We start from the raw sequence: 15,473 nt of genomic DNA, 5'->3' as shown, positions 1-15,473 counted from the left end.
CCAAGATTCAAAGTAGATAAATACTGAATTTAATCGAGAGAAGAGAAGAGAGGGGTGACACCAAGAATTTTTGTAGTAGTTCGGAAATTCCTACTTCACTCCTTAAGACTCCTTGGGTATTTTACTATAGTGGTCCTCTTACGGGTGAAAACCAAGCCGATCGACCCTCTTTTTGTCCTAGGCTAAAGAGAAACCCAAGATCCTTTTTATTGGTTCAGGATCCAACCAATTTATTTTTCTCATAACCCAAGGTGTACCCATACGTTAATACAAAACCCAATTTGAAAATTTGAAAATAAAGAATTCAAAATACAAGTGGATTACACAAATTTTGCACCAAAGTAATGGCTAAAAAACCACACTCTAATGAATCTATCACAAAAAGATAAACAAGTTATGTGTAGGAGATAATGAAGATTTTGCAAAAGTTTAGAAGAGAATTTGAAAACAAAAGATTTTGCTTTGATAGTTGGTGTGTAGAATGGTGGAATTTGGTGGCTTTAAATAGAGTTTCGATGATGAATTTTGAAAATTGGATTTTGGCCAACAAAGGATGAATGGTGTAGATTAAGAGATGCGGTAAGGAAATGAAATGAAAACATAATTATGATGATTAAAAGAAATTGGTGGAGATTGAGAAATTATTGAGATTGAGAGTGATTGAGGAGATTGAAAGAAATTGGTGGAAATGAATTTGTTAGAGATGAAAGTGCCACATGTCATCTTCTCATTTGTTCGATTGTTGGATGCCACGTCGGCATAAGTATGTCCTCTTAATGCCACATGTCAACTTCTGAGTGGTCCACTTGTCCATGTCACCCACCACGTAGGATTTGTCCACTTGTCCATGTCACCTACAACGTAGGATTTTTCTTCTTACTTGTTTTGACCATAACTTCTTCGTTTAAATTCCGATTTGAGTGATTTGACAGGTATTGGTTTTGTCTTTTCGAGCTCTACACTATGAACACTTTGGAACACTCAAATTATTAGTTTATATTTGGTTTGTGATCATCAAAATATTTGGTTTGATTGAAGCTATAAAGATAACACACACGAACGACTTTGATCAAGTCATTTGTAACTATTACAAGTGGGCTGTATCCATAGTGTTATCAGTGTTGACACCGTATTTGGTCCGGCTTAAATTTTATTATTTTTATTCATTTATTATTAACATTAATATTAATGTTTTATATTATAGAATTTTATTTTATTTGTTTTCATTAAAAATAACATGTTTTACCTTATTATTAGTTTTGAGGTAAGATTTTAATTAAATTTAAAAATAGATTTTATTTTAAAAGAATTTGATTTATTATTAAAATAAATAAATAAGATTTGATTTTAAGTAAATAATTTTGTTTCAAATAAAAAGATTTGTTTAAATTAAAAAAAAACTTTTTTTTAATAAAACTGATTTTGATTCTGTTTTTCCGTCAAAACCCATGTTAGGTGGCTTTTGCTCCACGTTCTTCTTCCCATTTTTTCTCTAAGCATTTTTGACTCGTACATTTTTTACGGTTACTTTTTGGGTATTTAAAAGGTAAGGCCAGACAGAGGGGGATGGGAGAAAAGGAGGAGAAAACTACGTTTCCCTTTGTTAAACACCCATTTCTTCTATTTTTATTTCCTCCTTCCTTCCTTTCTCTCTCTTCAAACCTCCATTATTGACATTTCTGTTTCTTCCTTCCTTCTCTCTTCAAACCCTCATTATTTTTTTTTTACTTTTTGTTTCTTCCTTTTTCTTCCTCTCTCCACGTTTCATCTTCTTCCCCATTTCCACTCCCAATCCTCTCTCTTAACCCTACACCTCCGGCGGCCACAACGACTCCCGAACACACCGGCGCAACAGACTCCGGCGACCGGCACGGCAAATTGGCGGCGACAGCAGCGCCAACGACAAACTCGCCCAAATCTACACCTCCACGAGCAGCGGCACTCCGGCAAAGTCCTCCATTACAACCACTGTGAATGTGGGTTATGGAAAAAGAAGAAGAAGAAGCTCCAAAATAAGAAAAGGAAAACTTTGTTTTCTTAAAGGTAAAAGAAATTTACCTTTTTTTCGTTTAACCTTTTAAAATTTTTTTTTCTCTTTCTTTTGGTAATTTTGTTTTTCTTTTTCAAAAAAGGTTTTGTTTCCGTTTTTTTATACAGGTCTTTTTAAGTCTTCTTTTAAAAGATAAAAGATTTTATTTTGATTTTAAAATAATTTTATCATAAAAAATCCCACCATTGTCACTATTGATGACCATGAATTTGAAGAGTATGATGTAGGTTTTCTGTTTTCTTTAGAAAACTAATGATTTTTTATGCTTATTCGTGTATTAATGATTTATGATTAGATTCAAAGTTATGGATCTGATTTTAACATGACCCTACTGTAAAATCATTCAGGAACCTCCAGTCTTTGGCAAACGGACTATATTCACTGTCACATCAACTGGGTAAGGTTTTTGTTCAAGATTTTATATATATGAGTGATGAAAGTGTTAGACTCGAATATGTGGCTAATAAATCTTCGTTAGGTTTATTCAAGTGTTCTGCTAATGTTATTTAAAACTTGTTACTGTCATGAAGTCTGTCTCTAATCTCAAAGCAAGGCTCAATCTAGTTTCAGTCAAGTGTAGCCAATTTTATGAATTTAGTTTGAAATTTGAATATGCATGTTGTTCACTTTAGTTTACATATCTATGCATTGAGTTCTTATAGCTGATTAGACTGGAATAATTCAGGGAACAGAAACAATGGGCTCAGTGTGATGATTGTTCAAAATGGCGGAGGTTGCCTGTGGACGTTCTTCTCCCTCCAAAGTGGACTTGTTCGGATAATGTTTGGGATTTGAGCAGGTGCAATATTGTCTTGTTGTTTCTCTTTCCCATGGTCTATAGGTGTTGTATGCAAATATTATTCCCATGACATGGAAGGACGATATGTGACACTTTTAACCTTGTATTCTAAGGTGTACATGTTCTGCCCCAGAAGAGATCAGCACAAAGGAACAAGAGAATCTTCTTAGAGCAAGTAAAGGTACGGGCAGAACCTCCTTCCCATCTATACAAGCTTTGGGCTCATTATAATTAGTAGAGAACCCTAAATAATTGAGCAGGGACAATTTTGTAATGCCTACATGTCTAGATAGGTGGTGAAATATGGGATGGAATGTTGGCTGCATTTAGGTTGTCTTATCTAAATTTGGGGAAGGAAAATTAAGATTGTGAGTTAATATGTCTTAATTAGATGCTTCAGTGCATTTTGATAGTAGTTTTAGCCACATTTAGTCGTGCATGAATGTAGACATTGCATAAAAGCTAGATGAAACTTCTGTCCTGTGTGTTTTCTGTAGCAGAAGTTTGTCAAGAGTGAACGTCTCAGATGACTGACTCGATAATATAAGTTGAGATGCGAGTGGATAGCCAGATAGTTTTAAGACAGATTACCCTGTGACGTCAGACTCATTGGAAATCAGTGGAATGGTTGTGATGTCATTACTCACCATGTTGTTACTTTTGTCCTTAGATCACTGCACTTCATTAAGTTGTCATTTGAAACTAAAATGTTGTTTTGGAAATGAAATTTCTATTCGTAAATGTATTATGCAGCGTCTGATCATTTGCACTCTATATACTCCAGATTTTAAGAAACGTAAAATCATGAAGAGCCAGAAGTCTACTCAAGATCTTGAGCCTTCTGGTTTGGATGCGCTGGCCAGTGCTGCTGTGCTGGGTGATAGTATGGTTGACTTGCAGGAATTGGGTACAACAACTAGACATCCTCGACACCGACCAGGATGCACGTGCATTGTGTGTATTCAGCCGCCAAGTGGGAAGGGAAAGCATAAGTCCACATGCACATGCAATGTCTGCTTGACTGTTAAACGTCGTTTTAAAACACTCATGCTGCGGAAGAAGAAACGCCAATCTGAACGTGAAGTTGAGACTCTGCTCAAGGATGGGAATCCACAATTCGACGTGTCAGGAATGAGCGGGACAGTGAGGGATACATTGCTGCACACAGACCATTCAGAGAATGAAGGAAGTCAGAGTAGGATTAAAGACAGGGAGGCTGCAATTAGCAGTGGGCAAATTGACTTGAACTGCCACCCCGACCGAGAGGACATGCAACTGGAGGTAGCAGGATTAAGCATGATGAGCCTTGTCGAGGCTGCCAGCCAACCTTTAGACAGCTACACAAAGCAAATTGGAGTCTCCAGCGTTACAAGTGAGCAGCAGTCCAGTCAACCAAGTAGCGCAGAGAGTGAGAGACGCCTATCTGATGAAGGGTGTCATGGATCGGGACATGAGAGCACAAGCAACGGATGCAGAGAAGAGCACCATTGAGATTGAAAACATTTTTGGTTTTTTTTTCTTCACAAGTTCTCTTACTCACATGGTATATAAATAATATAACTGAAACATATACGTTGTTAGTTTATCATACAAGTTGATCATTGATGATCTTTCAGCCTCACTTCTTGCTCCTTTTTGCTAAGAGGAGTTGTATTAATATATGTATTAATATATGATGTAGCGTGTCGAGTTCCCAGTAATGTGAAGGACGTCTTTTGGATACTTCAATTGCAAAAGCTGTTTGACATAATGCATAATTTTGTAAGCTAATGTTACTGAACGAATAATTCAACATAAAAGTTGCAGCCTTCGCTATTGCCCAGACTACAGTTGACCAGTTTTATGAGTCATGCAGCTTGGTCTTCAAACATCAGGTAAACGACAGTGTAGGACAAGTGGGTTTTCTGGGTTTTTAAAATAGTCCGGCCGAGGATCTCTTTCTTTCTTGGCCAAGTGTTCTGAAAAGATTCCGAAAGCTCAGGTATTGTCTATTGACCTCTTCCATTCTTATCTTTCATTATAATCAAATGAAACCCCATTCATTCATTCATTTATTCATTATCCATCTATATCTATCGATACAATCGAGATGATTGATTGATATATTTTATGTCTCGAAGGAAATGTCGTGGCAATGAGTCCAGCAAGGCAGATACCGGCCAGGTTTTTGGCTTTATAAAGCAGTGGGTTTGGACTTGGAGCATTTAGAATGTAATCTGCGATGGATGATGGTGGGTTCAGAAAGGCAAGAATGGAGCTGGAAGCACTGTACGAAGGGGTGCCAGACGATTCAGTGAATCTCACTTTTCGACATCTCACAGATGTTAATCTTCAACCCAACTCTTCTTTTGAGAAGAAAAGAAGCAAAATCCCAAGCGATAACGAGAGGCAGAGCACCCCACTGACCAAACTACCAAGCCTGGACTTCAACAGGGCTCTGCAAGCAGCCAGCCAACAGTCCCGCCCTGATGCCAAAATCAGGCTTCACCCCAGTGCGCACCCGAAGCCGGAGGGTGTGGATTTGGTGGACGTGGGTCGTGTGCTGGAGTACAGTGACAGAGGACTCAGTTCCATGTATGAGCATCACAGAGCCACGCCGGGGAGACGCCGCCCTGGGATTCCTCACTCCAATATCTGCACCAACTGCAGCACCTACATTTATATATTCCGACATCGTTGCCTGGTGCTCAAAATCAAATCAAATCAACTCTTCATTTCAAAGCTCAAACACAAGAGCATACAACTAATGTTTAATTTGGCAGGTGTGTGGAAGAGTCTACTGTAGGCAATGCGTGAGAATAGGGATGGGAGAGATGACGGAGGGAAGAAAGTGCATGGAGTGTTTGGGAAGAAAATTCAGCCACAGGTAACCATTTTGAAAAGAAAAAAATTTAAAGGGATTGAAGAATCAGAATGCATAAATTTTGACATTATATGTACTGTACTATACAGATACATAGCGAAGGCAGGAGATGTGGGGTGCTTCGGTTGGAGGTACCCAAGCGCGGTGAAGCAGGCGGAGCTGAGGTGGGCGGAGAAAGGGCCTCGCCGGAAAGGAGAGAGACCACCGCAGCCGCCGAGAGGGTACGGCGGCATTACCAACTCTATGACCTCTGCAACTCCGTCGAGCCCATGGCCACCCACGCTGTCGCCCACCAGTGTGGATCTTTCCACCATTTACAGCTCTCGTTTCGCCGTTATGTCGTCCCCCCTTTCTTCGCCGGCTCACCGCCACCACATACCATTTTAAGCTTTCTTTCTTCTTCCTCCAATTTTTTTTCTTTCTTCATCTTCTTTTATTTCTCTCGCCCCTCGCCAATTCCATAAATTCATATACTTTTTATTTTTTATTTTCGTGTTTCTGAATTCTTCGCTTCCACTCCTCAGCTCCCGTATGATATGGCTTTATTTTGTTTAATTATATTTTTCAAAAAATAACAAATTTTCCGCGTGGAAACTAATAAAACATACATGTACAAAAATTTGTCAAAAAAAAAAGGTTTCTCATTCATCCCGACGATGGATCCCAATATGTTATATGTTTATTACAATAACAACAAAAACATATTGAAATTCAAGATGGCTTAATATATACAATACGTCCAATTATTTTCATTTACCATTCAAGAAACTGAAAGTAAATCTAAAATATGGTTAAAGATAATTTAGTGATTATGAACCTTAATTTATTAGTAATAAAAATTAGTTAATAAATCACTCATAATAATTAATAAAAAAAAATTGTTTTTTGAACAACATATAGACTGAAAATTCTAACTTATAACATTCACCATCTTTTTGTTGGAAATATGTACTTTAACTACTTGAGTACGTGACAAAATAAAAGGAAATTAAAAAATTAATAGAAAAAAGAAAAAACTAATATTTGGTAATTAATAATTAATTAGTATCATCCATAATAGGAGTAAGTTGTGGTGAGAATTTCCCGTGGTATAGTGGCTGAGCTGGTAGTTGACACGACCCATCCTAAAATACCTACTAGTTCTAAGACAAGCCGTGCCGACCACATATTCCAACTAACTACAGAGTCTATAGTCAATTTCTTTCTAAATTTCTAAAACTAATTAAGATTCTTCTCTAATATATACAACAAAGTGTACATAATACAACTATAAAAGGTGCAACTAATCTATTAGAGTTCATTATAAATGTACATACAAAATGATATGCAAATTCTGAGACGTTGAGTGACAGAAACTGGTCAGCTATCTCTTTGAAACTCAAGTGCAGCTTGGTGGAGAAAACAATGATAAATAGTGAGTTGAGAAGCTCGGTGTGTGGCAATTTAATAAGAAAATAGTTTCGTAAAACTTCTTTCATTAACAACTGAAATTCTCAATATTTTTGAATATTATGAAACTGAAGTAAACTTTCTCATAAAAACTTCATACAATTTTAGTAACTAAAACTCAGTAAGGTTTTTAGTAATAACTGGTAACAACACACAATTTCTAAAATCACTTTTTAAATACGTACAAAATATCTCATTCAAACATAAAGTAGGTTAAGAAAACTCAACACCACATATGTACCTATATTCTGTTATTGTTCTGGTCTACTGGCACAAAGTAATCTCACATATACCTAATTCTCTCAAATGGTCCCAAAGACCTCCCATTTCTGGTATACTATAAAAACACATTCATGTAACACACGAGTAATCACCTGGATACAATAATATGATGGTTTGAAAACTATTCTCAATAAACGTACTGTTCTAAATTCTTTTCTTCTTCTTTCTAAGAACTTTTCTAACTTTCTCAAATCATTTCTAAATCTCTTTCTAAAACATTTCATAGCTTCCTCAAACATTTTTCTAAATCATAAAGCATTTCTAAGTTTCTAAAAAACATTGACAAATTCTAAAAAACATTTCTAAATTCTTAGCAAACACAATTTCTCAGCAGAAATAATAAATCATAAGTAATATATATTTTCTTGAAATTCTACAATAATAGATATCTAAAACATATGTAAAATGAACCACTCACAAATCAATAATAATATCCAAAACGTTTAATAAAATAACCACTCACAAATCCTACGAACGGTATTAATTTGGATTGTACGTGGCTCCAATTGCTATTCGTCATGAAATAATAACCAACCAATTTTCAATACATACTTAATCCCAATTTAAAACTACAATAACTTAAATTAAACTACACTCTTTAATCAACAACCTCATTCTCCCTCTACAATACAACTATATTATTTCTCTCTCATCATTTCTTACAAGTGGGACCCACATCCCACTTTTTTACCTTTCAAATTCCCTTTCTCACGTAATTGACTTAATCTCCCAGCAATTTTTTTCTTTCTTATTTAGTTTAACACACCAATTTCTCTCTCCTCACAACCAAGTTCGAGATGTAGATGTCCCTATTTTACAGACATGTCGATGTCGACGAATATTTGAATTAATTTTTATTAGTAAATAAAACTTTAATTGTAGTTTAATTAAGCTATAATTGATCACTTCTAACCATCATATGTAAAAATATGAGTTACTTACCTATGAAAATGTCGATGTCGATAAAAATGTCAGAATAAAATAATGAAGATTGATGAAAATAATTTGAATTAGTAAATTAAAGTTCAATGTTGTTTAATTGTGTTTTATTGATACTTAATAATTTATAACCAAATTAGTGTTTAATTACATAACTATATGAAATATTGATATATGTACACACATGTATATGATGATTAAATTGAATTATTAGAAATAGAAGTATGAGTTTGAAAATTTTGTAATTAAATTTGAAAAGAAAAATTGAAAAAAGAAATTCTATTTGTTAATAGTGAAAATTGAAATAAATGAATAAATTTAAATATTAATATAAAATTAATATTAGAATTATAATTAGAATTAAAAAATAGCTAAAAGTGAATCCATTCCCGTCTCAATCCCACATTGGAAAGGGACGGAGGCGGAGGAGGGGAGCGCCCCTATAAGACCCCCCTCCCCCTCTTTCTTTTCTTGTACAAGCTGGTATTATGGGTTGTGTCTTCTTATACGGGCTCGATTGTTTTAGCTTTTTTTTTTTGACGATATTCTTTAAATATTGTTGAGATGTTGATATTATCGCGATATTGGTGATATTTTAATATATCGTCAATAACGGGGGCAAAATGATTTTTCCCCATGTGTCGAAAGGCTACACGACATGTTGACGTGTGGACCGATATTTAGTACACTGCCCACAACTATTCATCTTCTTCTTCCACATCACACAAAATTTTTTACTGTGCTACCCAAAACAAACCCATTTTTTCAGATATCACAGTGAAAAAACATATAATTTCATACTCTTCCTTCTACAGCAGCCTATACCCCATTAATTTGCTAACATTACATTCCTTTGAAATAACTCAGACATAAATTCACAAATCCTCTGATGGCACAAGCCATTCACCATCTCAGACAAGGGTCACAATTATTCAATTTTTAAAACCCTAGAACATTCACAGCCTCAAACAAACTCGTGATTAACAATACCCACAAATTAAACTTATTAGGGATTCTATATCCTCAATATTCTTAGCTTAAATCTCCAAATTTTACTAGATTCTAGTTCCCAAATTTCAAATCGATTTCAAAGTTCTCCTCTTCCTTGTTTTAGTTTTTTTTTACGATATTCTTTAAATATGTTGAGATGTCGATATTATCGAGACATTTCGGCAATATTTTAATATATCGTTGATAAGGGGGGTAAAATGATTTTCCCCCATGTGTCGAAGGGCTACACGACATGTTGACGTGTGGACCGATGCCCACAACTATTCATCATCTTCTTCCTCAACCCATTCATCTTCTTCTTCTTCCTCACCCCACGAAAATCTTCACTGTGCTACCCAAAACAAACCCATTTTTTTTTTCAAACATCACAGCGAGAAAACATATAATTTCATACCCTCCCTTCTACAGCAGCCCATACCCCCTTAATCTGCTAACATTACATTTTTTATTCTTTGAAATAACTCAAGGCATAAATTCACAAATCCTCTATTAGCACAAGCCATTCACCATCTCAGACAAGGGTCACAATTATTCAATTTTTAAAACCCTAGAACATTCACAGCCTCAAACAAACTCGTGATTAACAATACCCACAAATTAAATTTATTAGGGATTCTATATCCTCAAGATTCTTAGCTTAAATCTCCAAATTTTACCAGATTCTAGTTCCCAAATTTCAAATCGATTTCAAAGTTCTCCTATTCCTTGTTTTAGTTTTTTTTTACGATATTCTTTAAATATCGTTGAGATGTCGATATTATCGAGACATTTCGGCAATATTTTAATATATCGTCGATAAGGGGGGTAAAATGATTTTCCCCCATGTGTCGAAGGGTTACACGACATGTTGACGTGTGGACCGATGACCACAACTATTCATCATCTTCTTCCTCAACCCATTCATTTTCTTCTTCTTCCTCACCCCACGAAAATCTTCACTGTGCTACCCAAAACAAACCCATTTTTTTTCAGACATCACAGCGAGAAAACATATAATTTCATACCCTTCCTTCTACAGCAGCCCATACCCCCTTAATCTGCTAACATTACATTTTTTTCTTCTTTGAAATAACTTAAGGCATAAATTCACAAATTCTCTATTAGCACAAGTCATTCACCATCTCAGACAAGGGTCACAATTATTCTCAATTCTTAAAACCCTAGAACATTCACAACATCAAACAAACTCGTGATTAACAAAACCCACAAATTAAACTTATTAGGAATTCTATATCTTAGAGATTCTTAGCTTAAATCTCCAAATTTTATCAGATTCTAGTTCCCAAATCTCAAATCGATTTCAAAGTTCTCCCCTTCCTTCTTTGCTCATCACCGACTTTTTCCTCTTCCCTCTTTTTCGATTTCACACACGGCCAAGGCCAAGGATCCCTTTTTTTTTTCCTTTAGTTTCCTTCCTTTTCTTTCTTTTTATTTTATTTTTTTCTTTTCCTCACCACATGTCCACTTACACATCACACACACGCACCTCATTTTTCCAACTTTTTTTTACACAAAACTGATTTTTTTCTTTTTAGCTCAAATTACGAAAATGTTCTTACAGTAGTTGACACCTAGTGTAAACATGAGGAATAGGATTGTAATTTGCAGGACATTGGAGTTGCGGACACATGAGTTGACTTTTGGCAAAATATTCAAATGGAGGTTGTCCCACATTGGAAGAATACAAGGATGGTCTCCAAGTGCTAAAAGTTATCCCACATCGAAAAAGTACAAGGAAGAGGTGTGTTCCAACTACTATAAAAAGAGCTCATAGGCTTGAGTTTTAATCATCCCAATAGCCTGGTGTACCAACCAATTAATTTAGCAGTATTTGCTTTGAAAGAGTGTTTTTTTTAATTGGGGTCAGAGAGAAATCTGTGTGATTGTAATAATTTTCACATAGTGGATTTTTCCTTGTGGGTCGTGGTTTTTTCTCAGGTTTGGAGTTCTTCCACATTAATTCTTGTGTTTCTTTATTTGATTGCTTTCTTTAAATTTCTCAGTTATTTGGTATCAAAGCTTTAGGTTTGTAGTTTCTAGAATTTTTTAGTATGCTCTATGGTTGCAGCATTGTCTGAACTTCCACATCAGAAAAGATTTCTTGAAACGAGCTACGATTTTGTGAATAATGTGGGCTGTTCACAATTTGCAGATTCTCTAGGAGTGTGAAGCAAATATGTCATTCTTTATGAGTCCAATGAAGATTGACTGGAGAAATTTGATGGAAGGATCAACTCCGGCTTGTGGCAAGTGCAAGTCAAGGATATAATGATACAATCTGGGTTACACAAGGCGTTGAAAGGAAAACCGAGTGAAGGTGCTTCTGAAAAGCTAAGCGATGATGGTGGTCCAGTGGAGTCCAGTGGTGGTTCCAACAGAGGTTCTAAGAAGTCTAGCATGAGTGATGAATATTGGGAGGAAATGGATTTGAGGGTTGCAAGCACGATACGAACAGGTTTAGCTAATAATATTCTTGCGAATGTGCATGGAATTTCGAGAACTTTGGGAAAAGCTTGAATCATTATATCAGACAAAGGGCATCTCAAATTTGCTGTACCTGAAGGAGCAGTTTCACACGCTGCGAATAGAGGAAGGTACAAAAATTTCAGATCATCTGAGTAAGCTCAATAAAATCATCTGCGATCAAAGTAACGATAGATAACGAAGATAAAGCACTCAAACTCATCGTACCATTTCCACTTTCTTATGAACACATAAAGCCGATCTTGATGTATGGGAAGGATACCTTGAAATTTGTCGAGTCTACTAATAAACTATTGTTAGAGGAAAGAAGGCTGAAAAGTGAAGGGTGTACTTCACATGAAGATTCAACATTAATAGCTAGCAATTGGAAGAAGAAGAAAGACTCCGTACAAAAGAAAGCTTGTTGCTGGGGATGCGGACAGTCTGGGCACATGAAGAAAGATTTTCCCCAACAGAGTCGGTTTGTCAAAGGGCTCTGGCCGGATGCTGACAGTGTTTCTCTCATCAGAGGAGACGTGATCAGTTCCTTACGAAAAATTAATCACATCGGAGCGTTCCGCGGTCGAATCCATTTTGAATTTGATAAATGCATTGCTTGTGAAGTATGTGTTCGTGTATGTCCTATAGATCTCCCCGTTGTTGATTGGAAATTGGAAACGGATATTCGAAAGAAACGATTGCTTAATTACAGTATTGATTTCGGGATCTGTATATTTTGTGGTAACTGCGTTGAATATTGTCCAACAAATTGTTTATCAATGACTGAAGAATATGAACTTTCTACTTATGATCGTCACGAATTGAATTATAATCAAATTTCTTTGGGTCGTTTACCAATGTCAGTAGTTGATGATTATACAATTAGAACAATTTTGAATTCGCCTCAAATTTAAGTCTAAAATAAGTAAATCCCTTGATTAAAGATTTAAGAGTAATTGTAAATTACTAATGTTCCGTTTTGATCTAAAGAAATGAGGTTTCTTTCGTTTTGTTTGGTCACTACCTACAAATCCAAACTAGTGATTCATGAGAATTTCAGCTTAATTTAGATTGAAACTATATATTTCGAAATATATAGTTTCGAACTACTCTACTCTACTCTTTCAGATCAAGACTAATATTAATCCAATAACTGTACCTACATTAATTCACACCCCTTAAGATTAAATTAGGAATTGATTATCCATTTTTTTCCTGGTCAGATCAATAAGGTCATGAAAAACATTTCTATTTATTTATCTCTTTTTTTACTACATATAATGGATTTGCTGGACCGATACATGATTTTCTTGTAGTCTTGTTGGGATCAGGTCTTATATTAGGAAGTATGGGAGTACTATTACTTAACAACTCCATTTATTCTGCTTTTTCGTTGGGACTGGTTCTTGTTTCTATATCTTTATTCTATATTCTAGCAAACGCCCAGTTTGTAGCTGCTGCGCAACTACTTATTTACGTGGGAGCTATAAATGTTTTAATCATATTTGCTGTGATGTTCATGAAGGGTTCAGAATATTCCAAAGATTTTAATCTTTGGACCGTTGGGAGTGGATTTACTTTTCTGGTTTGTACAAGTATTTTTGTTTCACTAATGACTACTATTGTAGATACGTCATGGTATGGGATTATTTGGACTACAAGATCAAACCAAATTCTAGAGCAAGATTTAATAAGTAATAGTCAACAAATTGGAATTTATTTATCAACATATTTTTTTCTTCCATTTGAACTCATTTCGATCATTCTTTTAGCTGCTTTGATCGGCGCAATTGCCGTAGCTCGCCAGTAATAAATCTTTATAAATAGCATAAATTAAACTTTGTTCTATGTTATCACACACATTCCCTTTCATTTATATTTGAAGATTGTTTCTGTCTAAAATAAAAATTCTTTTATTCGATCGATTACCAATATATTCCCTTGTTCTGTACTTTTTTTTTTTGTCAATTGAATTGAATCTATTAAATTTTTGTTCATATTGAAATGAATCGGAATTGATAAGGAGTTGGTCAATCATGCTCGAACATGTACTTGTTATAAGTGCCTATTTATTTTCTATCGGTATCTATGGATTGATCACGAGCCGAAATATGGTTAGAGCCCTTATGTGTCTTGAGCTTATACTGAATGCAGTTAATATGAATTTCGTAACATTTTCTGATTTTTTTGATAGTCGCCAATTAAAAGGGAATATTTTCTCAATTTTTGTTATAGCTATTGCAGCCGCTGAAGCAGCTATTGGCCCAGCTATTGTTTCGTCAATTTATCGTAACAGAAAATCAACTCGTATCAATCAATCGAATTTGTTGAATAAGTAGTATTTATTTATCAGATAAATTATCATATTCATCAAGTCAAATTATCTGTATGATACGTAATCCATGATCATGTTTGCGAAACCGTAAAAAATCAAAGTATCTTGGCCCTATCGCATGAGTTAATCTGAAAGTAGATTGATTATAAAAATTCTGAAAAATTATTGACTCATCTGGTATCTAAATATATAATTTATTTACAAATTTACTAGATCAAGTCTTAAAAAACATTTATAGATCCAATGTCACATTCAGTAAAGATTTATGATACATGTATAGGGTGTACTCAATGTGTTCGAGCTTGCCCCACAGATGTATTAGAAATGATACCTTGGGGCGGATGTAAAGCTAAGCAAATAGCTTCGGCTCCAAGAACAGAAGACTGTGTTGGTTGTAAGAGATGTGAATCCGCCTGTCCGACGGATTTCTTGAGTGTTCGCGTTTATTTATGGCATGAAACAACTCGAAGCATGGGTCTAGCTTATTGATACGTTCTATAAAAGCCCCCTTGAATACATTTGATTTCTTTTTTTTACCGACAAAAACTCGTGCTCGAAAATAAATATACATATATATTTTTTTTATTTCATTTTCGAACATGGGTTTTTTTAGTCCAAGTGTATCTTGTTTTTACTACGAATTATTTTCCTTGGTTAACGATAGTTGTAGTTTTTCCAATATTTGCGGGTTTATTACTTTTCTTTTTCCCTCATAGAGGAAATAAAGTAATGAGATGGTATACTATATGTATCTGTCTTAGCTCCATGGAACAATATACTACTGCTGAAACATGGAAGAATTGAAATCTTAGATCAAAACATTATGTATGGATGGTATGAACTGCCTAAACAAGAATTCTTGAACAGCGAACAACCAGAGTTATTACTCACTACATCAAAAAATTTCCATTAATGAAAGATGTAAATCCATTGGAAAATCAAAAATACGCATGCCGGATGAAATGGTTGTTGCTATCTGTTACAATAACGAATCATTGGTTTAACTGAATAACTAAATAAAATAGATAGACCTTTCTCTTCGTCTTAGGTCGACGGATCTTCTCCATTGAAAGATCCCCTATATGGATAATACACATTCCAGTTCACCGAGCCTAATTCTAATTGTTTTGTTCCGAAGCAAACCACGGGGCGGTTCGTCCTATTCAGATATTCACGACCAAGAAACACTGGATTCTCTTTCGGGTAGGCCCTGAAAGGAGAAGGAAGGCTGGAATGCCAACAGGCGTCTATTATTGAATTCACCCGACCCGATAGTACCCCA

At 35.2% G+C, this 15,473-nt stretch overlaps 2 protein-coding genes across 3 annotated transcripts; both read left to right on the top strand.

Annotated features, from left to right (window-relative positions):
• Positions 1-2,210: 2,210 nt before the first annotated feature.
• LOC148207879 (B3 domain-containing transcription repressor VAL1-like) lies at positions 2,211-4,538 on the top strand. The gene is made up of 5 exons (XM_088118229.1): positions 2,211-2,273; positions 2,398-2,447; positions 2,736-2,849; positions 2,963-3,030; positions 3,634-4,538. The coding sequence occupies exon 5, from the start codon at positions 3,654-3,656 to the stop codon at positions 4,338-4,340; it is 687 nt and encodes a 228-aa protein (XP_087974355.1). The 5' UTR covers positions 2,211-2,273; positions 2,398-2,447; positions 2,736-2,849; positions 2,963-3,030; positions 3,634-3,653; the 3' UTR covers positions 4,341-4,538.
• Positions 4,539-4,601: 63 nt separating this feature from the next.
• On the top strand, positions 4,602-6,198 carry LOC148207878 (uncharacterized). Of its 2 annotated transcripts, XM_088118228.1 has the most exons (4): positions 4,602-4,830; positions 4,970-5,532; positions 5,612-5,715; positions 5,802-6,198. In XM_088118228.1, exons 2-4 carry the CDS (start codon positions 5,071-5,073, stop codon positions 6,097-6,099), a joined length of 864 nt encoding a protein of 287 aa, XP_087974354.1. In that variant the 5' UTR covers positions 4,602-4,830; positions 4,970-5,070; the 3' UTR covers positions 6,100-6,198. The 2 variants fall into 2 exon arrangements, with proteins under 2 accessions (XP_087974354.1, XP_087974353.1); XM_088118227.1 differs by having other exon boundaries at positions 4,602-5,532.
• Positions 6,199-15,473: the final 9,275 nt, after the last annotated feature.

This window comes from Momordica charantia, unplaced genomic scaffold (assembly GCF_013281855.1).
Source record: "Momordica charantia cultivar OHB3-1 unplaced genomic scaffold, Mcharantia_2.0 BLBB01000041.1, whole genome shotgun sequence".
NCBI classification, from domain to species: domain Eukaryota; kingdom Viridiplantae; phylum Streptophyta; class Magnoliopsida; order Cucurbitales; family Cucurbitaceae; genus Momordica; species Momordica charantia.
This window is presented reverse-complemented; position numbering and strand designations above follow the sequence as displayed.

Excerpts from the sequence above, each read along its gene's own strand:
- LOC148207878 (XM_088118228.1), top strand. The coding sequence starts at position 5,071 with ATGGATGATGGTGGGTTCAGAAAGGCAAGAATGGAGCTGGAAGCACTG. Across the intron at positions 5,533-5,611 it reads TATTCCGACATCGTTGCCTG|GTGTGTGGAAGAGTCTACTG; the intron begins GTGCTCAAAATC and ends TTAATTTGGCAG. Across the intron at positions 5,716-5,801 it reads GGAAGAAAATTCAGCCACAG|ATACATAGCGAAGGCAGGAG; the intron begins GTAACCATTTTG and ends TGTACTATACAG.
- LOC148207879 (XM_088118229.1), top strand. The coding sequence starts at position 3,654 with ATGAAGAGCCAGAAGTCTACTCAAGATCTTGAGCCTTCTGGTTTGGAT.